General features: G+C 33.4%; 1 protein-coding gene across 8 annotated transcripts in view; it reads right to left on the bottom strand.

The window, feature by feature from the left end:
- The window catches only part of ATP11B (ATPase phospholipid transporting 11B (putative)), a 127,226-nt gene that overhangs the window by 16,118 nt on the left and 84,122 nt on the right, over positions 1-26,986 (bottom strand). For 5 of the 8 annotated variants that reach the window (XM_058730611.1, XM_058730612.1, XM_058730606.1 and 2 more), the window contains 9 exons: positions 25,862-26,015; positions 24,558-24,660; positions 20,481-20,626; positions 18,771-18,830; positions 17,078-17,205; positions 15,881-16,019; positions 5,395-5,460; positions 4,741-4,844; positions 3,109-3,274 (listed from right to left, as the gene is read on the bottom strand). In XM_058730611.1, coding sequence (XP_058586594.1) covers positions 3,109-3,274; positions 4,741-4,844; positions 5,395-5,460; positions 15,881-16,019; positions 17,078-17,205; positions 18,771-18,830; positions 20,481-20,626; positions 24,558-24,660; positions 25,862-26,015 — 1,066 coding nt within the window. Of the gene's footprint in view, positions 1-582; positions 669-3,108; positions 3,275-4,740; positions 4,845-5,394; positions 5,461-15,880; positions 16,020-17,077; positions 17,206-18,770; positions 18,831-20,480; positions 20,627-24,557; positions 24,661-25,861; positions 26,016-26,986 lie in introns of all 8 variants that reach the window. The other 3 variants (XM_058730608.1, XM_058730609.1, XM_058730610.1) reach the window with 1 other exon arrangement.

Genomic DNA, 26,986 nt, shown 5'->3' with positions numbered 1-26,986 from the left:
TGGAGATAAATATATGTATCTCATATATATATATGAGATACAAAATATATTGTGCAATTTATAGATGCACTAAACAGTAGCAAGGATATGAAATGTTTCAGCAGCCATTACAGTGTACAAAGACAAACACACACATGTATTTACAGCACAAATTAAGGCAAGATAAAAAATGGGCAACTCTCAGTTCCAAGTAACTGAAACTTAAAAAAACTTTAAACTTTATGATGAATTTCTGTAGCTTAAATTACTCAACATGCAGGAGCATCCTTAATTATGAAAATAATATGACAAGCAGAAGCATCAGAATTGTACTATAAAAGGTAGTTAAGGTGTACCATAGGTAACAAGGTACAGATCTCTGTCCTGTTATGCTGAATTTTCATCTGAATTTTCAGTTCAAAGAAGAAATGGATATATATTTTAAGTTTTAATATACATATTAATAAAGGTCAAATTAGATACAGAGCTGTGCTAACAAAAATACCCCACTCTTATTTCATGCCTCTGCCCATCTTTTGAATATTGTTTAATTGACCTTTAGCATGCAGAAGAGTTAACAAGGTTCTACTCCTCCTACTCTACCTAAGTTTGCTCAGCTGATTCCTGGCCCTCGACAATGGCTGCAGTGCGATGAACTCGTCACTTAAAGCAACTGTGTTGGAGTACATCTATAAGTGGACAGAAAAGGGATGGTACATACAACAAGTCAGTGAGCTGTAATCATCAACTAAGAGACAGACACAGGACAATCTTTGTAAAGACATCTGTTCCTCCAAGAATAGGAAATATACATGGTACACATACATGACTGACATTTGTAGGGCTGTTGGCTCTGCAATCAAGAGAATTTATTCTTCATTCTTAATACCACATGGTTATTCTGGAGAAAAACAAAGCTCAAAATAAATGCTGACAACTCTTTTTTTTTTTTTTTTTTATGGTTTTTTCTTCTTGCTACTTTTGGCAAACAATGAAGTGTCTGACAATTTTCTAACCATTTCTTCATCATTTGAAATCAGTGGTAATGGTATAAGTCTGAAATAATAAAGATTACTGCTTGTAGCAAAGGAATAATGTCACACATAGGATGTGAATAACCATATACTGTTTCAGCAAAAACAAAACAAAACAAAACAAAAAAAACACAAAAACCCCCAGCAGGTTAGAAGATCTCTGAATGGAAGTAAACATTTCCTCTTTGGGTTGGACCACAATAGAACATCGGGTCAAGTCATTTAAAATTAAGTTTAGCGGTGCAAAAGGGAGATTGTACTAGATTACACACCCATTTAAAATAAGTTTAGTTTACCCCACGTTCCATTTTTAATCGATTTTAACCTATGGTAAAAGAACCAAAATATATATAAAATACTTCTAGCTTTTTCTGGTGTAAAGGTCTACTTTTAGGTGACAAATATTTCCTATGTAATCCTTTAAAAAGAGGCCATAGAAAAGGTAGCAAGAACTAATATCACTTTTTATTATCATAAGAAATCTCTATAAATACACATATTCTCATGTATCTAAAGATAAATGTAAATAAATCTGATTACTTTTATAAAGAATTAAGTTTTAAAAGTGGTGTCGTTAATATATTTTGGTGAAATATAACTTTATATAGGCCAAGAGGGGAAGACAAATGTGTTATCCATAAAGGTCTAGAAAAAGTGTAATAGACAATGTATTTAATACACTTAATACATTTAATACTTTCTTACTATAAATATTTATGTCTGAAGATTAGAAAAAAGATACACAAACTTTTGATATATATTTAAGGAATATACTGCAGAATAGAAAAGTTTCTCCAAGCTGATGTAACTATGTGAGCACAGAGTAATCAATTATGCAAATTTCTCCAGCCCCATTTGGAAATTAGTATCACAGAGCAACATCCTCACTGTCTTGATAATTATGATGCTTTTACTGAGGACTCACTATGTACAGGCCCAGGGTTAGGTGTTTTATATTCATTATCTCGACAATCATGTAAGGTAGTAATTATTATTCTGATTTTACAGAGGAGGAAATTGAGGCTTAGGGATGTGACTTGATTAGGGACACACATTTTATAAATGGTTAAGATGGTATTTGAATTAAGTCTGTCAGGCTTCAGAGGCCTATGCTGTTTCAATGGAGTTAAAATGTATATTGGCTAGGACTTAGTTACCAAAGCAAAGAAATGCTAAAGAAATGTTGATATGATCAACTGAAATTAAAGCTAATACATCATTTAGGAACCCACCTCAGATCACTACATGCTTAGGGAGCAATCATTCTATTTTTGAATACACAACTAAATTTTCAAAATTTACAACAAAATTTGCTTAGTGTGTAGCAAATATGCAGAAAAAGTCTCAACCATGTACAAGTCAAATATACAAAATGGCACATTCAACTAAATAGCTATTATTTCCTGAGCATCTACTATGTTATTGAACATTATTTCACTTAATCCTCATTATAAAGGTAATGAAATAGTTCTATCATAATTTTACTACTCATGAGGAAAGGGAGACTTAAAGTTACGGAGCTACCAAGTGGTAGAACTGGGTTCTGAACTGAGAATTATCAGGCTCTAAAGACTATATTCTTAAACACCATGTAACACATTGTTAACATTTATTAATATGCATTTAGTAAGAAAATATATTTTATAAAAATCCATTCTGTAAAAATTATTTAGGTTAAAGAACTTATTTCAGACTCTTGTTGAAAACAAAGTCATGAGAAAAACTGATACTAGAATTCTAATGTGTATCTAAAAGACATGGATTTATCCCAATTATAGATCTCTGATAGAATGCCGTAATGTTATTTAAAACATATTTATTATGTTTATCTGGACATAACTTGATAGTCTTCTATTTAAATCTAGCGCTCTGTTAATAAACAGTATAATTTAAGAAAATTTTAATTTGCCAGGAGTCAAAATTAATAGAAACAAGAAACAACTAAAAAATATCACATATAATAATATTTATTTTGCGAAATACTTGACACAAGAATGGATAATTTCCTATTCTGTGATATAAGCAAATTATAATGACAGCTATTCATCATTACAGACCTCTAATTAAAAAGGTATTGTATATAAAAAGTGGTTACCTGTGCCTTTTCAGTATTTGTAGGATGGAGCTGTCGTTCAAATACTTTCTTCACAATATCAAGCAGTAGACATGTAACAACCATAAGTATTATGGCAAACCAAGCAGAACCACTTGATAGGAGCTGAATAAATACAAAGTACATATTCTGGGAGCCCAAAAATGGCCTGCAAAGAAAGAAGGTAGGCTTAATAGAAATAGAAAACTGGGTACCTGGGTGGCTCAGTTGGTTAAGCAACCAACTTCAGCTCAGGTCATGATCTCATAGTTCATGAGTTCATATGCTGTGTCAGCCTCTGTTCTGACAGCTCAGAGCCTGGAGCCTGCTTCGGATTCTGTGTGTGTGTGTCTCTCTCTGCCCCTCCCCTGTTCGTACTCTGCCTCTCTCTCTCTTTCAAAAATAAATATAAACATTTAAGTAGAAAACTGGTAAGACAATTTCTTAAATCAAAGCATCATGTAAATCCACTATGAACGTCATAATTTTAAGATTACTCCAGGAAAATGGTCAAAATTTGGAATTAGTATAATTAACTGCATATGTAATAAAACGAGAGACTTTAATTGTTAAAAATGAAATCCAATTCAATTACTTTCAATGACAACTATAGTTTTATTATTAGGAAGGTGACAAGCAGCTGACTAGGTAACTCTACCTGAGCAGTAGGATATCAAAAGAATTATGCAGTAATACAGACTTATGAGACCAAGAATAGCAAGGAAAAGTATGTAACAAAATACTTTCCACTAAGCAACTAAATACTGATTACTCAAATCCTAGGCTGAAAAGCTCTTCTTAGAAGTTCTTCTCTAAAAATGTATTTTACAATAAATACACTCACAATTACAAATTCTACATAGTAATAGGTATAGTCGACATACTCTTTTTGGAATTTTTGTATAGATCACTTCAAAAGAATATGGGGAGATACAGAAAGAAATGGAAAAATAAAGAGGATTAAAATTAAACATTCTAGATGATAATAAGGGTATCCTTGTATGATCCTAAATGGAGGTTAATATTTAATCCAAGATGTTTTGGCTACTTTGTGTAGTTTTCTGCCTGACACTGGCATCAAAGACACAGCGGGCAAATGTAATTCTCCAAAGGAGAGATTTTAGATCCTCACTCACTAAAGAATCTTAGGAGAGGCATTAATTTTCAATCTATCAGAGTGACAGAATATCTGATTTTACCAATAAAGACGAAGCATATTATTTACTTTTGAAAAAGAAGTTAACTCATTCATAAAAATAATGGTTCTATGTGACTTATATTATGTACACTGATAATTTAGAGGTAATATGGTTAGTGTAATTTGAACACTAAGTGTACAGTAAAACAACTGTGGTTTAAACCCTAGCTTTGCTACTTCTTAACCTTTGTTATCTTGGTTTTCAGTTTCCATATTGAAAGAATAGCGATAATAATATCAAGTTAAAACCACTAGAACATAGTATATATTCAGTAATTGTTAATTTTGCTTCTCCCTATCAGTAAGGTAACTGAAAGAAGCAAATTTATTACCGAATAGGGTCTCAAAATTGTTCTGAGCAGAATTTGTTCATAATATAACCTATCATAATAAATAGAGTTGAAGCAATATAATTAAAATATAATATAGTTACTTACCAGAGAATCCCTCCATAAAACAAAGAAAATACAAAATAGAATATAATAGATCCCCAGGTAACAAGATGGTTGATCCAGGTCCAAAAATGGGTTTCCAAAGCCATCTAAAAAAAATTTTTTTTAATCTTTAATACAAAATAATACTTACTTAAATTAAACTTCATAGATGAAATATAAGAATAAAATGTAGTAATTTTAAGTGCCTAAGGTGCCTATGGCAAGTCCCTCAGAAGATAAATATTAATGAAAGGGTCCATATGAAATTGAATAATTTCAAGTTTATAATGTTTTTCTTCTATGAGGAAGTAGCACTGAAATTTATTGAATACTTTATTCTCTACTCCATGGACTAAAACAACCTGGGTTATTTAATATTATATATAGGGAAGTGAAATTTCAGAGATGAATATTGTGAGGTTAACCTTTATTTGACCATAAACATCAGCTGAGGCTTTCCAAAATAACAAACTTAAATGTTTTTTAATAAAAATTAAAATGAAATATTAAAATAGCAATCAGTGAAATTATTCATGACTAAAAAAAGGAGAAGTTAAAAGGCAAACATATCAACCTACAGTTAAAAAAAAAAAAGAAAATTAACTTTGAATTATACAGATACAAAATGTGTCCATGTTTCTAATTTCTGCACCATACCTTGACTGTGACTGTAATAACCATGACTGTGAAAACCAAGGTGCCAAATGTCCAGTTTCCAAACATCTAAACAGAAAACAAAAAAACAAAAAACAGAACCATTACTCCATTAAGTATTAATAGGATGCTAAATCAGATATAAGGAAAAAGAAAAAAGCCACATAACTTCGTTCCTTACTAAAAATCACTTGCATTATGTAGGCCAGGTACATTTGAAATCTGTGACTACATTTGTAAGGTTAAAGCAGGTTATGAAAGGTTAAAGGTTAAAGGTTATGAAAAAAACATAAAGCATTATTATGTTTATTACTGTCATGTAAAAATGATCCTTTGGAGAACATTATCAGATTAGAAACCCAAAGATGGCTTTGAGATTGTGTGACACAGGATGTTTTTAGTTAGAATGATAGTTATTAGTGACTACTTTATTCATGTCACACAATAAAAATGATAACTCTTCAATCACAACTGTCTTCTGAAACCATTCCAACCAGAGGTTATGGCAGATCACTTGACACTGTATTTCTGGACACAGCTTAGGTGAGCAGGCTCATAGGGTAATTCTATTTTTAAGTTTTTGAGGAAACTCCACATTGTTTTCCAGAGTGGCTGCACCAGTTTGCCTTCCCACTAACAGTGCAAGAGGGTTCCCGTTTCTCCACATCCGCACATCTGTTGTTTCCGGGGTTGTTAATTTTAGCCACTCTGACTGGTGTGAGGTGGTATCTCAATGGGGTTTTGATTCGTCTTTCCCTGATGATGAGCAATGTTGAACATCTTTTCATGTGTCTTTTAGCCATCTGTATGTCTTTGGAAAAGTGTCTATTTATGTCTTCTGCCCATTTCTTCACTGGATTATTTGTTTTTTGGGTGTTGAGTTTGGCAAGTTCTTTACAGTTTTTGGACACTAACTCTTTATCTGATATGTCATTTACAAATATCTTCTCCCATTCCGTCAGTTGCCTTTTAGTTTTGTTGATTGTTTCCTTTGCGGTGCAGTAGCTTTTTATCTTGATGAGGTCCCAATAGTTCATTTTTGCTTTTAATTCCATTGCCTTTAGAGACGCATTGAGCAAGAAATTGCTGTGGCTGAGGTCAAAGAGGTTGTTTCCTGTTTTCTCCTCTAGGGTTTTGATGGTTTCCTGTCTCACATTTAGGTCTTTCATCCATTTTGGGTTTATTTTTGTGTGGGTGTAAGAAAGGGATCTAGTATGCTAGATATGTTACCAGTATGCTACTGGTATCTAGTGGGTAGAGGCTAGGCATGCTGCTTAACATCCTACAACTCCTAGGATGAACCCCTAAAATTAAAATTATTTGGCTCAAAATATCATTAGTACAGAAGGTGGGAAGCCCTGATTCTGAGGGTAGGAAGAGAAGAGTGAAGAGGAATAGTCAGTAAAGAAGCCAAAGTAAGTTATAGAAGCTGAGAGAAGATAACGGCAGGTAGGAAGGCTTTGTAAATTGTGCCCAGTGGTTGAGTTCATAAGGGCTGGGAAATGCTCTTGGATTTAACAATGTAGGGGTGGCTGGTGACCATAAAGAACATGGTTTTGACAGAGTGCTGGGAGCAAAAGCCCCACAGGAGTATGTTCAAGGGAGAAGAGGAAACAGGAAGTAGAAACAGCAAAAAAAGATAAGTTCTTCAAATTTTGCTCTGAAAATACACAAAAAATACAGCAAACGCAATCTGTAGCTCAGGGAACTGTGATTTTCATTAGAAGATGGGAAATATTAGAACATGTCTGTATGGTGACTAGTATGATCTAATAGAGGATGACAGATTGATGAGAAGGAAGGTGAAAAGATAATTGCAGGAGTAAAGTCCCAGGTTAGGCAAGAAGGGGTTTAAGAATAAACAAAAGATGAAAACTTTTTGTATTAGGTTTAACTTAACTATACAGAGATCTATAAATGAATTACCTTCCCTAATCAGTTGTTTAGTTCTCCAATACAAACTCTCTTTATTATAGATTTTAAACATTTGATCAATTGTTGGGTGACACGATAAGAAGCGAAGTATATTTTTCTTTAAAAAAATTATTTTTTTAATGTTTATTTATCTTTGAGAGACAGAGTGCAAGCAGCGGAGGGTCAGAGAGAGAGGTTGACACAGAATCTGAAGTAGGCTCCAGGCTCTGAGCTGTCAGCACAGACCCCGTCCTGGGGTTTGAACCCACACAGTCCGATGCAGCGCTCGAATACATGAACTGTGAGATCATGACCTGAGCTGAAGTCGGATGCTTAACTGACTGAGTCATCCAGGTGCCCTGCAAAGTGTATTTTTCTGTTCTCTTCTAATGTACACTAAATTTCATTTTCTATCAATTGCCTGGAGTATTACCAGCGCTTTAAATATTTGTCTCGTGAATAAGTGAACATATAGGGAAATTCTTTTTTTTTTTTTAACGTTTTATTTATTTTTGAGACAGAGAGAGACAGAACATGAACGGGGGAGGGGCAGAGAGAGAGGGAGACACAGAATCGGAAGCAGGCTCCAGGCTCTGAGCCATCAGCCCAGAGCCCGACACAGGGCTCGAACTCACGGACCGCGAGATTGTGACCTGAACTGAAGTCGGACGCTTAACCGACTGAGCCACCCAGGTGCCCCTACAGGGAAATTCTTTAATGAACTAGATAATCAAAGTTGTATTAATCATAAAATGCTTTATTCAAAGAAATCTGTATCTACTTATAGGAATTAATTGCATATGTGTTCTTGAATGACCTGACTGGTAATTACAGTGGTTAAATCATTTAAATTGAAATAAAAGATACTGTATTCACTGTGGAATACAGATACAAAATGACATATTTCTAGTCTTAACACAAGAGCTCTTACCATTTGGTGGTTAGGTTTCAACAGCTGATGACATGTATAGCATGAAAGAGAAATTAATTAAGGATAGGAAATAAGGGGAGAAATCATTATAATTTCAAGAAAAAATAGTGAACAGTATAAAAAAGTTTATTTTTCTCTTTCAGAATTACAACCTGAAATTTCATCTCTTTAGTCTACCTTGAGTTGCTAATTAATCTGGCAAATGGTCCAGACCTAGAAGGTTTGATGAGGGTGTATTTTTCTTCCTTAATATATCTCATTAAATTTTTAATGTGGTGGAATAGTGTACAAAATGTATTTTAGAATGGTACTGTGGCTCTGATAATTCCAACATCTCCACTGGAGAAGTCTAACTAGAATTAGAATACTCTAAAAACTTTTCTCTTTTTCTCCCAATCCTATAATATATTTTTGTAATTTCAGTTATTTTAGTTTTTAAACTGGGTACAATTTCATAAGGACACAAATCATTAATGGTAGACATTTTCCTTTTAGTTCTTGCACACTTCAATAGAACAAAACCAAAACAAGCAAATTTAAAAAAACCCTTATTTGGGCCAGATCTCATTTTAAATAGTAGTTGCCTAGTTTGTCATTTTCATATCAGACCATTGAGAATGAGTGTTGTAGATATTAGTATTTGAATTCCTGAGTTAACAGGAGCTGTTTTTCTTTAATCTTCTTTCTTGTGAAGCCTTTGGCTGAAACCACCCAACAAGCAAAATGTCATGTAGGCTTATGATGGAAACTCAGCTACCTCTAAAACTCTTCTCCTGATTATTTTCCTCCCTATATCATCTCGGTTTTCCATTCTCACCATATGACTAAAATTCCCTCCTTTCTGTTTCCTTCATTGTAGTGTTTTAGTCTTCTAATGTACTCTTACCCAAGCTGACATGCCTTTGCCTTTGCATCCTACAGAAGTCCACTTTATTGGAGGTGAACTCTTCGAATCTGAATTGCTTTTCTACCTTCTTTCTTAACTATAATCTTAAGTAGCATCTTCCCCATCTATGATTTTAAATAGCTTTTTCCCTGAGAAAGTTACTTTGCTGAGATCATAGGAAGACAATACAAGCTATTTCCAAAAATATTCCAAACAGCAACATTGTCAGAATAAGTGTGTTCTAAGATGAGATTACTTACTCTGCAGAGATCAAGAGAGGGGGAGATAAATTCTTCTTTTTTTAAAAAGACAGTCATTTGTTTTTAGTACCTCTTACTTTACTTAAATAAACATTCTTCATTGGTGTTTACCTCCCAATTATTTAGCTTTTCAAAAAAAAAAAAATGATTTCATAGATAGTCATGTTCTTAGAAACAGAAAGCAGAATTGATTTCCAAGGGCTGAGAAGAGGGAGAAATGGGTAGTAGTTTATAGAGTTTTGGTTTTCCAAGTTGAAAAAGTTCTGACGATTTTATTGTACAACAATATGAATATACTGAACTGTACTCTTAAAAATGTTAAGATGGTTAAAAAAAAAAGTATCACATTCTTTTACAAAGCAGGAAAGAATATCCAATGGGAAAAAGACTATCTCTTCAACAAATGGTGTTGGGAAAAATGGACAGCAACATGCAAAAGAAACTGGACCGCTTTCTTACACCATACACAAAAATAAATTCAAAGTGGATTAAGACCTAAATGTGAAAACTGAAACCATAAAAATCCTAGAAGAGAACATAGGCAAGAACTTCTTTGACAACAGCCTCAGGAGCTTTTTTTCTACATGTGCCTCCTGAGGCAAGGGAAAACAATGCAAAAATAAACTACTGGGGCTGCATCAAAATAAAACTTCTGCACAATGAAGGAAACAATCAACAAAACAAAAAGGCAATCTATGGTATGGGAGAAAATATTTGCAAATGACAAAACCAATAAACGGTCAGTATCCAAAACATATAAAGAACTTGTAAAACTCAACACCCCAAAAACAAATAATCCAATTAAAATTTGGGCAGAAGACATGGACAGACATTTCTCCAAAGAAGACATCCTGAGGGCTGACTCAAGAAAAGATGCTCACCATCACTTATCATCAGGGAAATGCAAATCAAAACTACAGTAAAGTATCACCTCACACCTATCAGAATGGCTAAAATCAACAACACAAGAAACAACAGGTGTTGGCGGGTATGTGGAGAAGAGAACACTTGAGCACTGTTGGTGGGAATGTAAACTGGTGCAGCCACCGTGGAAAACAGTATGGAGGTTCCTCAAAAGGTTAAAAACAGAACCACCCTATAATCCAGCAATTTGCACTACTGGATATTTACAAAGAGTACAAAAACACTAATTCAAATGGATACATGTATCTCTATGTTTACAGCAGCATTACTTACAAAGTATGGAAGCAGCCCAAGTGTCCACTGATTGATAAATAAACAAGAGGTGGTATATATACACAATGAAATATTATTCAGCCATTAAAAGAGAATGAAATCTTGTCATTTGCAACGATACAGATGGAGCTAGAGAGTATAATGCTAAGTGAAATAAGTTAGGGAAAGACAAATACCATATGATTTCACTCATGGGGAATTTAAGAAACAAAACAAACCAGCAAAGGGAAGAGAGAGAGAGAGAGAGAGAGAGAGAGAGAGAGAGAGAGAGAGAGAGAGAAAACCCAGAAACAGACTCTTAATTACAGAGAACAAAGTGATGATTACCAGAGGGGAGGTGGGTGGAAGGATGGGTTAAATAGGTGATGAAGATTAAGGAATACACTTGTGATGAGCACTGGGTGACATAAGGAATTGAATCACTGTATGGCACACCTGAAACTAATAGAACACTGTATGTCAACTAACTGGAATTAAAATAAAGACTTTCTAAAAAGTATCAAATTATCTATTTTTATTTATTTATTTATTAAAAAAAATTTTTTTTTAACGTTTATTTTTATTTTTGAGACAGAGAGAGACAGAGCATGAACAGGGGAGGGTCAGAGAGAGAGGGAGACACAGAATCTGAAACAGGCTCCAGGCTCTGAGCGGTCAGCACAGAGCCCGATGCGGGGCTCGAACTCATGGACTGTGAGATCGTGACCTGAGCCGAAGTCGGCCGCTTAACCAACTGAGCCACCCAGGCGCCCCTCAAATTATCTATTTTTAAATATGTGCAGTTTACTGTATATCAAATACAACTCAAGGTGTTTTTAAAAAATGATTTAATGGAAATCAGTTTTCATTATTTTTGGAGGACTTAAAAATTTTTTTAATTCATTTTTTTATACTTCTAAGTAACCTGTACACCCAACGTGAGGCTCAGACTCACAACACTGAGATCCAGAGTTGCATGCTCTACTGACTAATAAGCCAGCCAGGTTCCCCTGGAGGGCTTAAAAAAATTTTAAGTTATATTAAGATCTGACTGACTTATTTCGCTTAGCATTGTAATTTCACTCATACATGTAATTTAAGAAAGAAAACAAACAAGCAAAGGGAAAAAGAGAGGGAGACAAATAAAGAAATGGATGCTTAACTATAGAGAACAAACTGATGATTACCAGAAGAGAAGACTCCTGGGGAGATGGGCTGAATAGATGATGGGGATTAAGGAGAGCACTTGTTGTGACGAGTACTGGGTGATGTATGGAATTGGTGAATCACTATATTGTACACTAGAAACTAATATAACACTGCATGTTAACTGGAATCAAAACAAAATCTTAAAAAAATAAAACTAAAGTTTTTGTCAAACATAAAGTTACATCAAGATCTCTAACAAATATTCTATAACCATTTTAACTTTTGTCAAAACTCTTTAAACATAAAAGAAATGGTGATTGTGCTTTTCCATGAAGCATGTTTAAAAACACCAAAAAAGTTGATTCTGTTGGATTACAGAAATACTTTCAAGTTTTATGTTAAGCTCATTTTTAGCTTTGAAAATAAAATGAAAAGATTACCCATGCAATATAGCCACCAAATTACTAATCTGTGACTTCTGGACAAATGTTGTGATGATACCACTGCACTGTAAGATAAGCTCCAGGTTGTAACTCCAAGCACTAGGAGTATCTTAAGCCTGCATAAGGCTAGGCAAATTTTACATGAATTTAATTCTTCTACTATTTTGGAGAAAAATAATTAAAAATTCGTCACTATGTCATTTTTAAATGGTGCTGTGAAGGTAAAGATCTGCCCATAGGAAAGCAGTTTTTAGACACACACACACACACACACACAAACAAGCATTCAGCCATGTTATATACATTACTCTTTCCAAATCTCAGAGAAAATTTTATCAGGGTTCTTGTACTTTACTAAAGAAAGGAAGTCCTGTTAAAAAGATCTGAGAATATATGAGAAATGAGTAATTCTTTCCTAAGTTAAAGATAAATTAAGAATGAGTGAATACTTCAAAAATATTTGTTGAAAATTCATACTTATAATATTCATGATACTGCTAGACCCTTATACAAAAAATGGGAGTAGAATCTTAACTTCTCCTGAACTGTCCTGCTCTACCTGGACCCTAAACTATTTCAACTCTTTCTCCTGCTCCTCTCTCAGGGTCACTGATTTGCATCAACTTCATCCTTATCTCCAGCTATTCCTCTTCCCAGTACTTCCCCCTAATAATGTTTTCTACTTCAGGCTTTCAACTGTTGGTAGATTTGTTGGGCACACAAGAATAACTAACTGGAAAACAGAAACCATTCAACATATCCAGTGCTGAACAATGGGACATGAGCTAGATGTCTAAAAAGATTTTCAGTATAGGAAGACGTAAGAGAGGGCTGGAGCAAAAGGACAGAGGTCTGTGGGCTTAACCCTAAGGAACAGATGGTTCTAAGACTTTGGGAAAAAAGAGTCAAGAGATGAAATATAACAATGGCTTGGAACTAAAATGAGCACATTCTGAGAGAGTCAGCAAGGACATTTTAACATACACATTTAAAGAGGAGAGAGATTCCAGGAGAAGTTGATCAGATGGGATTGGGAAGGCTGGGTCTTCAAAATACTTATTGGATGGTAAAAATAACAACTAACTCTGCCAAGACTGATTGAGTACTTGTACATGCTAGCCACTATGCCTAATGCTCTTTATATATAATAATCCTCACTGCAAACCTAGAAGGTAGGGATTCTGCTCCTATATATAATTTTGTGGGTGAGGAAACTGAGTCTTAGAGAGGTTAACTAACTCATCCCAAATCACTCAAATGGTAACTTCAGGTGTCAGGTTGTGGAGTCACTTCACCTGATCCCATTGTGTGCTTCTTTCCCACTATACCTAGTATTGGTGGCAGGGAGTAGTAGATTAGTTTCTAATGGTATATATCTGAGTGATAGAACAATTAGGCTAAAAGGGGAAAGAAGTTAATGATTTACAAATTGAGTTACCAAAAAAAGGGAAACCAACAATTCATACATGGTAATGAAAAAAATCTTCATTAAGATTTTATCTTTGTATACAGCATGCTTAAAATTTAATTTTAAAAGAGTCACTAAACATAAGAAACAAATTTAAATTATTAAGGGAATACTTAAATTCTGACATATAATAAAATACTATGTAGCCATGAAAAAATATTTTTGAAGCATTTTTAATAACATGGAAAATCACTTAGGCTATAATAAGGGGAGAACTATAATAAAGCTATCATTGGGGCGCCTGGGTGGCTTGGTCGGTTAAGCATCCGACTTCGGCTCAGGTCATGATCTCACGGTCCATGAGTTCGAGCCCCACGTCGGGCTCTGTGCTGACAGCTCAGAGCCTGGAGCCTGTTTCAGATTCTGTGTCTCCCTCTCTCTCTGCCCCTCCCCTGTTCATGCTCTGTCTCTCTCTGTCTCAAAAATAAATAAACGTTAAAAAAAAAAAATTTAAAAAAAAGCTATCACTGAGACATAGGGGGATATAAATTATGAGGTTAATGGAAAATAGCAAAAAATAAAAAGGAATGGGTGAAAACATGTTAAAATCATAGAAGTAATTATACTTAGGTAAAAGGACAACAGGTGATTTCTTTTTTTTTTTTTTTTTAAAGATTAAAACAATTATTTTAGTAACCTCTACACCTACTGTGGGGCTCAAACTTACAACCCCAAGATCAAGACTAGCACACCCTCTGACAGACTCAGCCAGGGGCCCTGGTGATTTATTTTCTTTATATTTTTTCCTATGTATTTCAAATTTAATGGACACATACAACTTTTAAAATCAGGAACAAAGTACTAACCAGCAACAAAAAAATTAATTTCCTTTTATGGATGACATGTTCCTTCTACTTTTCAAACCTTCTGTCCAGTTTTCACCCTAATATTTCAGGTAGCAATGGGCATACTATCTGTAAATTTGATGGTCCTTGCACAGGTGGCACTATTGTGCACAAAGGCACTGGGCTAATAACTTGTTTCTCAAAGGAACTTAGGATCATGGCTAAGCACACAGGCTTTGAAGTCACAGAGATCTGAGTCTGAATTCTGTTCTTGTAATTTATTTATGGTGTGACCTGAGGCAAATTTCTTAACCTCTCCAAGGTTAATTTTCTAATATGCAAAAAGTAATGATATTTTCCTCACAGAGTTATTATAATTTAATAAGCTACCACACACAGTTGGCACAAAGAAATAACTCAATAAAAGGTAGTATTTGGGAAGTGCTGTAATCTTTATACTGTACAAAATAAGATCATATTTTTGTCCAAATCAGGCTAAACATGTCCTCAAAAGTGAATGCATGTATGTTCCTGCACTACATCTTAAAGGAATGGCTAAAAAAACCTCTCTACAATTGAAATCCATTTCCTTCAGTGCACTTGGATATTTTATTTGCTTATTTTTTGTATCTCACACGACTCTATGCTCCATGACCAAGCATGTTTAGTTAATCTCACATATCCAGAACCTAGTATAGTACACAGTATGCTTGGTCCTTAATAAATATTTGCCAAACAGATAAAACTTCATATTCTCCCAATTGCGAATCTTGTATCTCTGTGTCTCAAAATATATTCTGCAATGCTTAAGTACTGCCAGTGGGAAAGGGAAACTAAAGGCGACAAGCATTTCCAATTTGCCACAGTACCACTGCTGTCACTTCCTTTCCTCGTAACTCATTTAGCTAAGCCTAGAAAGAGAGGCCTAATTCAGCCAGAAGTCAAATAAGCTCTCCGATCAGGACACAGTAACAATGGCCACTTCCTAAGCATACCAAAAAAAAAAAAAAAAAAAAAAAAAAAAAAAAAGAGAAAAATTCACATGATTAAAAGCAAAAAACTAAACACCAAGTCCTCATTTCTCATATGAAAAGTGCAGGTCACAGTATCTCTCCAATAGGATTATCGTGACAATTAATGAAAATGGAACATGTAAAACTCTTAGCAAAATAGTAAGCACTAAATAGACAGCAATTATTATTAAGACACAATCCTAAAGCGAACAGCATGCAAGGATATATCCCCTTGTGTGAATTAATTTAATAGCAAAACTGCCTAGTAACTTGAGTTTCATATTAACACTATACTGTAATGCTTTTAACTTTTGAAATCTTTATACAATTGCATTTTAACTTAATACCTTACAATTTTTTAATATGAATTGAATTTTACTTTTATTTTTTATGAGAGAAAGTTATCAGAGATCAGACTAAATGAAATTATTAACAAATATTCTTTAAAAAATGATATATTTTACCTGGCCATTTCCAAGCAGAGATATATCTTTTCCAATTAGAAAATAGGATCCAAAAAAGAAAATAAAGGCATGACTGAAACCCAGGATGGTCCAATAAAGAAATGTTTTAATGCTTAGTTGACGGTTTTTACTAATGTCTCTGTATATTAAAAAAAAAAAAAAAGAGAGAAAAAGGAACATGGTAGGATTCATGTTTATTATTTCCATGCTAAATTATTGTTACAAATTCACAATGAAAAAACAAGATGGATATTTAATTTAAAATTGCTTAAAAATATTAGCAGAAAGTATACACCTGAATTTACAAATCACTGTTTATAATACACATCTGTGTAGCAGCTTATAGTTCATGTAATATATTTAAAAACATTTTCTCATTTAGAAAAAAAACATGATATAGGCATAATAATTCAGCTTAATTGTTAAAAGTTGATCTATCTGCAGTATATTCTGTTGTGAACAGTCACTCTGCTATGACTATTTGTTTTTAGTGGAGTCATTTGAGTTTGGTTCAGCATTGAGGCTCCTAATCGATTTCATATCCACCAAAGGCTGGAAGGAAGAGCAGTTTGTGGTAATCTTAGGTCAAGCCCAGTCCTAGATATCCTGGGAAATCAAAGTGAGTTATTGCCATTTCTGGATGACTGAATACCTCTGTAAGAGTGGACATCAGGTTAACTTGGGAACCATAAACTGGTCTTCAGGAATAGTTCCACATCTCTGTGATTACTTACTTGGTTCTGGGGAAGCAGGTATAACCCAGAAGATCTGGAATAGGAATTAATGTCCTCAACCCTGCATTTTGCATTGATTATGACTTATTAATTTGTCAACGCTAGAAAATAAACTAATTTTTTAGAAACTCTGGAGACAACCAATTACTAAATAACTTCTTTTGTGCACACAAAATGGAGTATTACTGGTTTGCAACAGTAAATGCAAATTAAACAACTGCCCAATGCATTCCTAGTACAAAAGTGTTCATTTCTAAAAACACTGGAAAAGTTATTAAATTTTTCTTTGATATCCAATAACTATAAACCATAAACTAAAATACTTCCTTAGTAAAATATTAATCACCGAGATACTGCCTAATACATTTGCTTATTTATAGGATGCTTTCAAAAATTGGTAACTACGTAACACACTTTTTATACTCAGAAGTGTTATGGACATTTAATACCGGAAAATACTTACCGATAGAGGGTAGGCTTGCTCTGTAATACGTGAGGGTCTATATGCTGTTCCAACAGACTATATATCAGTATAGGTAGGGAAGTAAAACAAATATTGTATAAAGTCAGGTACACGCTGTCATACAGTGTCTAGAAAGAGAAATTGGTGGGAATCTTGAGATTCTAAACTGTGTATTAGTTATGTATATGATCACAAAGAAGCCTACTGGAAATAAGCATAAAAATTATATAGCTTTCTCAATTTACACAAAAATCCAATTTAGTAATTCCAATTTGTTTCTTACATAGACACAAACACATAATATTCCTAGATTTATATTCTTTGTGGGAATTGGAACATTTTGTTATGTCAAGTGATCTGGAATTACAGTGAATTGGAGCTACACTTCAAGATTCTCCACAACTTGGTCATTGAGATGTCGTTTTTACACAATTCTCCTGCATGCATCTTAGGCTTTTTACTATTCTTTTGGTAGGGAAAACATACAGTTTTGCTTTTATGACTCTGTCTTCCCATCTAAGTCCTACATTTCCTTTAAGGTATGATCCATGAAACTTTAAACATTGGCTCAAGTTCTTGATGATCAAACGTCCTCTTCTAAACAGCTGTCTGTGCTACTATTGGTACTAAATGCCTCGCACTTTGCCTACTCTTCATTTATTGTTTTTATTGTTATTAATACTGTCTCAAATTATACTGTAAATTCCCTGAAAACCTAACCAAAATAGATTAGGTCTAGTTATCATATGCTCTTATAGCATTCTCTAATTCATTCAAGTAAGCAAACATTATTACTGGCAATCAATGCCCAAGCAGATACTTGAAATTTAGAGCCACAGGTTATAAATGGAAGCAAAAACAGGATTAAGGATAGAGACAGCTAAAGAAAAACCTAAGATAATCAGGCTCTTATTATTTCAATAAATTAGAACAAATATCTTAATTAGAGATGGATAATGTGGTATGTAAAAAGGGTGCTCAGTTAGTCAAAAGCAGTAGATCCTAGTATGGTTTAGTTATTAACTTCGTAGCTATGTGATCATGGCAAGTTACTTAATTTCTGTGGATTTCAATTTCATTTTCCATAGAATAAAACAGAGTAGATGGCAAATATGTGACGTGTGTACAACCAAAGACCCACATGTGCTCATTATAGCTACTACTACCTGATTACAGGGTTTCTCTCTGAGCCTGTAGCTTCAGAACACTTTTCAAAGTAGCATTCCTGGTGGCTCTACCAGTTATTTACAGTTCATTACTGAGATAAAGTCTATATATCATTCCTGGACTCAATCACTAAACTTCCTTCCCCATCCAAAAAAACTCTGTGAGTCAAAAAATAAATAATGAGGTAATCCCCCAATAGTTACTCTAACATGGCTTAATATAGAGCTTACAGAAATATTACATGTAAGTTGAAAAAGTTACCAAAATTCTCTCATAAGCTGTTGAGTTAATACTTATTTTTTAGAAAACATCTAGAATTAAAATATATTTTGGTATTAACATTCACTTCAAACTGAAAATCAGAATAAATATTATCAATTTTATACTGATCAAATACACTAATTAGGGAATTTTTGTCTATTTATTTGTAGGACTAGGAAAAATGTAAAAAGTACCTCCAACTATCAAAAACTGAATACACATACCTTATTCTAAAAGGATAAATCAAAAGCTTCTATTTACTTACTTGTTGAGAAAACAAACAGTAGAACTGATATAAAAATTGGGGTGTGATAAAGCACACATTCTGAAAAACAAGATTAAATGGAAATAATTAAAATATTTGGGTCTAAAAGGGAAATAATTTCTAAGAATGGTTATTAAAGAGTCCAGAACACAATTTCTGATATGGTAAGTAGAAGATCTACTCATAGGAACTTGTTCCCTTATTTAAAATTTCTAAAAGAATTCTAAGCAGTACTTCAAATGTCAGAATGAAAATCCCTTGGGCTCTTATTGCTAAACAATGCCATAATTTTGAATTTACAGCCTTCCAGCTATTATTCAATACTTTTCATATATAATACAATAAGTACAGTTTATTTAAACTATAGGGTTATGGGCACCTTGGTGGCTCAGTCAGTTAAGCATGCGACTCTTGATTTCGTCCCAGGTCATGATCTCAACGGTTTGGGAGTTCCAACCCCATGTCAGGCTCTGCGCTGACAGCACGGAGCCTGCTTCCGATTCTCTCTCCCTCTCTCTCTCTGCCCCTTCCCTGCTTACACACTCTCTCTCAAAAATAAATAAAATAAACATTTAAACCTTAGGGCTTAATAGCTTTAAAATAAAAATATTTAAAATAATAAATGGAATTATGAAAACATCTTTCCATTTCAATATACAGTATAAAACCTTGGATTGTGAGTAACTTGGTCTGTGAGTGTTCTGCAAGATGAGCAAACATTTCTAATAAATTCTAACTTGATAAATGGGCAATGTCTTGCAATATGAGTAGTATGCGATACTGAATGTCATATGATCACAACTCTGCCAATGGTTTTTGAAATTTGCTTTGATAAAGTGCTCTGGATTACAAGCCTGTTTCTGGAATTATGCTCACAAACCAAGGTTTTATTGCACTTATATCATAGCAAAAGCTATGATAAGATAGAAAAGCTATAATAAGGTAGCCATCATTTATTAGCAATATGCAATCTACCTGTGTTCTTTCATTGGCTTATAGATATTATTTATAGAATATATGCAATATAGAACACTATATATTGTATTAAATATCTTGGTATTCAGGAGCTCCTAAAATGGGTTCCCTTGAAGTATACCTTCCCAAAAAGGGTTAAGAGAGAGAATGGTATTTCAACATAATTAGTTTCCTAGTAATCCTAAAATGTATCTTATTTTATGCATATAAAACCCCTCTAATGAGTAGTTTATACATCTTACTAGACTACCAAAAGGTCATTCTTGGCACAAAAAGGATGAAGAACCTCTGCTTGAAACCACTGTACTGGACCTAAATTAAAACTTACTACTGGCTCAGGAAAAAATAACATGAAAGAAATCAAATTAAGTATGTTTTAATTTGCATAGAATAAAATGTATCAATTTTAAGTGTGAATTTTGATGCTAACAAATTTATGCACCCAAGTAACCACCACCACAATCAAATTAGAGAGCTTTTTCTATCATGCAAAGTTCTCTTATATCCCTTTCCAGTCAGTGCTATCACCTGCGCCCCTGGCCTCAGGCAACCGCTGATTTTCTTTCTGTAGTACACATTAGATTTATGACAAAATAATCAAAGTATATCCCATAAACTGTTATTTTTACTTATAAAAACAATTTTTAAGAATAATTTGAATGGCAATCACATACCTTAAATTAAAACCTCAAATTACTGTCAGTAAATGGTTATATATATCTCCATGAAACTCACCTTATAAAAAAAATACTGTACAAGGGTAGCTATTCTAATATAATAAAAATGACCATGAACAAAAAGCAATTTGGAGAGGAATTTAAATCTAGCTATTGCATAGTCACTGTTTCTTGCAGCTTGTCTTCCTTCTTTACCCATGATTCCTGTAATAAAGAAGACAAAAAGGAAAGTTCATTGATAACTGAGAAATGTGATTTTGATAATTTAACTACAAATATCTTAATTATCTGTAGCAGTTGAACCTGGGCTTGGGAGCACTATTTCCCAATACAGAGTGGATAGAAGATTCCCAAAAGGTTGCTCCACTTAAATCAAATACATAATTAAAACAAATCTACAATACATACCAGGTATGTAACATCAAGTGTCAAAGACTCAAAATATAATAAAATACAATGAATATAAAAATAATATTGAAAGTTAAGGATCTAATAAGAACATCAAGTTTTACACTAATAGACACAAAGTACTAGTTAACAGATTTCTAATGGAGAAAGTGCTATAAAACAGCTTTAACTTTGCTAATTTCCAATGAACATAAAAAAAATCCAAATTGAATGATTAGAACCTAGCAAAAATGAGCATTAAGTTTAATGGTTTTAAACCTTTCGCACATAAGTCAAACAAAATGTGCTCTTTACTTATTGCTTGAACTTGATTATTTAAAATGGAAGCCCTGATTTTATTACTGGATTCAAATGGCATGAAATATTTCAATAAATATAACTAACAAACATTACACAGAGCAAATGAAGACTTAAAAAAGTTGTACGCATTGAGGGCATCTGGTAGGCTCAGTGAGTAAGCATCAGACCCCTGATTTTGGCTCAGGTCATGATCTCACAGTTCCTGGAATCAAGCCCCTTGTCAGGCTCCATGCTGATAGCACAGAGCCTGCTTGGGATTCTTTCCTTCCCTTTCTCTCTGCCCCTTCCCCACATACACGCTGTCTTTCTCTCTCTCTCAAAATAAACTTAAAAAAAAAAAACAACTGTATGCACTGTTTGCTGAAAATTCTTGCAAAGGTAATTAATAGTGAGAAAAGCTAGCACACTCACAACTTCTTACCTTTCTACAACTGCATCTAGATAAAAGTTACGCATGAAATAGCAATTCACCAGATTATCTATGTGCACATTTTGAACAAATGCCAAGTATATAAATATTTTAAATGTTTAATGTGACAATCTTGCTCCCTTTGTTAATTTATCTAATCTAGGCTGGATAAAATGTGCTTTTTAAAATAAGTGTCCACAATATCACTTGAAATCAGTACATAATTTTATCTGATAAATATGAGTACATTTTTAACGTTACAGTAATCCTTTAGGTTTCAAAAGAGTTCTTGCCAAGTTTGTTTTTTCAATCTGGAAACAGCTTTGAAAAATCATTTTTCAAAATTATAATTTTTATTTTTGTAATAAAACAATGGCTAGGTATAGATCATCACTTACATTTATAACATCTAGAGAAGACCACTATTTTTGGTCTATATCCTTTAAGAATTTTTCCTTCTGCATTTTTTGTGTGTATTTAATATATACACAAACAAATGTACAAAACGAGATTATTTGTTTTATAATCTGTTATTGTCACTTAATACATTATGGACATTGTTTTTATAACATCTAACTATGTTAACTATTCATTTGTTAAAAATGTTTTTAATTTATTTTGAGAGAGAGAGTTTGTGTGTGTGTGGGTGAAGGGCAGAGAGAAAACCAAGCAGGCTCCACACAGTGTGGAGCTCCACGTGGGGCTTGATCTCAAGAACCTCAAGATCATGACCTGAACTGAAATCAAGAGTTGGACGCTTAACCAACTGAGCCACCCAGGCGTCCCTTTATTCATTTTCTTAAAAGAAATTCCTAGATGCATAACTGCTAGGTCAATAGGCACACATTTAAAATTCTATTATACATAATAATGCAGGGTATACCAATTTACACTCCCCCTAATACTGTATATGAGGATTTGCTAATTCTAACCTTTGTCAATTCCAAGTTTACCCGACTTTGTAATTTTGCCAATCTGATAGGTAATTTTAACTTGGATTTTTTTTTGAGTGAGCTGAACACTTTTTTTCATGCATTTAATACTCATCTTAATTTAAAAAAAATGCTTATTTTGAGAGAGAGAGAGAGCACGTGTGCATGAGAGTTGGGGAAGGAGAGAAAGAAAGAGAGAGAGAGAGAGAGAGAGAGAGAGAGAGAAAGAGAGAGAGAGAAGGAGAGAGAGAGAAATCAAATCCCAAGCAGGCTCTGCACTGTTAGCACAAGGTCTGATGCAGGTCTAGATCCAACAAACCATGGGATCATAACCTGAGTCGAAATCAAGAGTCAGAAGCTTAACTGACTGAGCTACCCAGGCACCCATGCAAATGTTCTTTATTAGTTTCATGTTTAAAATTTGAATTTGGGTATATTTACTTCTGCCAGACATACTGATCATTCCCTTTACAATGTCTTTCTTTCTTTCTTTCTTTCTTTCTTTCTTTCTTTCTTTCTTTCTTTCTTTCTTTCTTTCTTTTCTTTCTTTCTTTCTTTCTTTCTTTCTTTCTTTCTTTCTTTCTTTCTTTCTTTCTTTCTTTCTTTCTTTCTCTTGTTCTTTCTTTTTCTTTCTTTCCTAAAAATTAGATCCTTCCATACCTCAAATTACAAGATTATTCATTAAATTTTTTTCTTCCATTCCTTTTTGTGGTCTTTAAAATTTTTAAAATATATAATCATTCTGGTATTTGTTTGGCTCTAAGCAACAGAAAGAGACCCAACTTTTTTTTCCTCCCAAATAACCAAATCAGTTATATTAGTATTTTTTTTTTATCAAATAACTTGTTTCCCTACTTATTTGAAACATCTCCTTTTTTTTAAAAACTAAATTTCCAGATGTTTGCATCTATACTACTCACTGGTCTTTCTGTTATCATACTAGAATCAAACTGTTGTAACTACTGTAGCTTTTTATGCCTTTAATAGGAAGGTATAGGAAGTTATCATCAAATTCTTATGGAAATTTATGGTAAACAACAGTACACAAACTAGAAAGAAAATTAAGTTTTCAAAATGAAAAGTGAAGAATTGATTTGAGAGCTACACTGGAAATATTAGACCTGAGAACTACCTATCACAGGACATTACAGAGGTTATTCCAGAAGAGGAATTAGCCTTTTTTCTAACTCTAAAATTTTATCCTTCATTAAAAAAACCTCCATACTTTTCTCCTTTGCTTCTGTATTTGCATAATAAAGTTATTTAGGAAGGCAGCTCAGAATATGGTTTAAACAGTAAATGACTGATAATTTAAATATAATAAAATGGTATTAGTCTAAATAAAACAAAAATTTTAGGCAAAAATAGAAAAGAAATTAGAACAAAGTTTATTAAGTTAGAAAATTATTTGAGGGGTGCCTAGGTGGCTCAGTCAGTTAAGGATCCAACTTTGGCTCAGGTCATGATCTCACAGTTTGTGAATCTGAGCCCCACATGGGCCTCTCTGCTGTCAGTGCGGAGCCTGCTTTGGATCCTGTCTCCCTCTCTCTGTCCCTCCCTCACTCCTCCTCTCTCTCAAAAATAAACAAACATTTAAATAAAAAGAAAAACTACTTGAATATATATATTATAATGGTTTGATATAATTTATTATTTCTAAAATTGTCATTAGAACGAGTTACAGAATCTTTAGACTGAAAAAGACAGGAAATAATAACAACACTCTAAAAGAATTGCAACCATGAGGGCAACTACATAAATTACAAATTTAGAGTTTAAAAATTATAGAATAATGTGAGAAAATACTTTAAAAGGTACAACACAGCAAAATAAAGCTACTTTATTATGAAGGAGAACTGGCAGAGATAAAATTCACCAACATGGTATTTATGTCCTTGAAACTTTGGAATTACAATATCCTAAATATTGGGCTTAATTATAATGGGCTTCTTCTGATGCAGATACAGTGATATATTACCACATTGCATTCATATATTTGATACTGCATTTTAGCCTACAAAAGGAAAATTCAAAATCACCAATTAATTATACCAATTTTAAAAATTCAGGAAAAAAAATCAATCACCTATGCCAACATGTGCTTCTTGTATCATGCTTACATCATTAGCACCATCACCAACAGCCAATGTTATAGGTTTCTCAGGTGAGATTTTTATCAGTCTTATTACCTGAAAGACATATAACTAATTAGTTATTATAAAATTTCAATTTTCTTGTATTTATATAGTCATTTATCTGAAATGACTGTTACAAGAACAGTTGAATAATGAAAAAAGTCAATTTTGTATTAGACAGTAATTTTCAATGGAGTTCATTTTTTGAGGAGATGTTAGGAATGTCTTTTAGAAATTACATAGCAAAAGAGAATATTATCTTTGGATTTTTTGATGGGAAGCAAGTCTCTTTTAAATACAGCTTAAAAGTGTAAAAAACTTAATTGTGTTAAAAAATAATTACACTTAATTGAACTTTGTCAGGCAAAATTTTCTCTTTCTCAAGTAACTATTCTTTTTATTTGATAGAGGGAAGGTAATTATTTTCTCTTGTCATAAAATTTAAGAAATTTAAAAAAGCAATCAAGATTAAATTCAATAAAATTAAAAGAAAGGTTTCTTTGGAATTCTTGAACACACATTTATAAAGAACCTAGGCATTAGCTCTATTTGGTCTCCAACTGTAGTCTCCACAGACTGGGTACGTGAATTACAATAATATAGGCATTTTAATAAAATTCCATGAAGTAAAACAATGCTGGATGTCATTAGACCCATATGAGAAACAATCAGTGTGTAGGTGTGCAATTCAAAAGAAATTTGTGAAAGATATAGTATAAGACCCAAATTTTAAATCAAGTTATAAAAAATATTTGTATAGCCTTTCATTTGTTAGCTAACATTTTAATATTTCGGGTATATAGCTTCAAATCATAAGATAATTGGCTTTTCAACTTTTCACTAAAGTTTTATCACTTAATAGCCACTTTGAACAGAAAATTATCACTTTGGGAGAGTGCAAAAATAAGCCGCGCTCCACAGAACCTGAAGTTGCAGAAGAACAGAAGTCTTCCAGACCTCCTCACCAGTTAAGTAACTAACTTATGAAACTGTAGTTATCAAAGTTCAGTTTGTGTCTCAGCAAAATCACAAACTGCCACCCACAGAAGACTTTGTAGGTCATTATGAATAGCTGAAACTAATATTCATTTTGAAAATTTCAAAGGTCTAACGTACATGGTTAAAATTCATAATGTGAGAAGTGACTAAGAGTCATATGCTGCATACTACCAAATAGGACTAGATAAGGCATTAACCTTAAAGAGTACTTTTAGATCTCAGTATCTTTATGGAACATTTTATAATACAAACATACCTTTGCTTTTTGCAGTGGTGCCATACGACAGCACAGTACAGCTGAACAATTTCTGCAAACTTCCATAAATAGTTTTTCATGCTCCCTGAGTGCAAGAGACAGGCTAGTCCCATCTACCACCAGCCCATGCTGAATCACATGATCCTCTTTAATTCTACGAGAAAATAATTATATTCTCTGTAAAATACTTTGAAACCATATTATTTATATACATCTAGTAAACAAAAAATTCTTACGAAAAGATGGACCATTTACCCGCAGACTTTATTGTTACAAAACTGATATGTCAGGGAAGAAATGGAGTTATATTACCTGAAAGCTGAGATTAAGCAAAACTGAGAGTGACTGATATGATGAATAAAACATATGATATTCAATTTTACAATGACCTGATAGAGTATATTTTCTAAAATGGGAATTATAAAGCATATAATTCTTAGGATATTTTCCTTAAGTGTAGAAAAATCTTACAAAAATATAAAATTATTAGTTATACATTTAGGAAGTCCTAATTTAAAAAAGTAAATGAAATCAACAATGTTCAGGAAAATTCATGAGATAGATTTACCATGTGAGCAAGAAGGAATAAAGGAATCATAACTGTCTTTTGATATTAACCCCTACATTGGATTCTATGTAATGCCAGATAGTACTATGGTGGAACATGGATAGCATTGCCCTGTGAGCATATGCTGTATGAGTACATCTCCATCCCCTCATGTAATTATCATCTTTTTGTTTTTTTGGTTTAAAAAAAATTTTTTTTAACGTTTATTTATTTTTGAGACAGAGAGAGACAGAGCATGAACGGGGGAGGGTCAGAGAGAGAGGGAGACACAGAATCTGAAACAGGCTCCAGGCTCCGAGCTGTCAGCACAGAGCCCGACGCGGGCTCGAACTCACAGACAGCGAGATCATGACCTGAGCCGAAGTCGGCCGCTTAACTGACTGAGCCACCCAGGCGCCCCTAATTATCATCTTTTTGTGTGGTGACAAATTTAAGATCTACTCTCTTAACAATTCTTAAGTATATAATACAGTACTGTTAATGATAGTCACCATGCCTTATATTAGAATTCCAGAACTCATTCATCTTATATGTAAGGTAGAAGTTTGTACCCTTTG

Source organism: Neofelis nebulosa, chromosome 5 (genome assembly GCF_028018385.1).
Source record: "Neofelis nebulosa isolate mNeoNeb1 chromosome 5, mNeoNeb1.pri, whole genome shotgun sequence".
In the NCBI taxonomy this organism is placed as follows: domain Eukaryota; kingdom Metazoa; phylum Chordata; class Mammalia; order Carnivora; family Felidae; genus Neofelis; species Neofelis nebulosa.
The sequence above is the reverse complement of the archived record's forward strand: the minus strand, read 5'-3'. Positions and strand labels throughout refer to the sequence as shown.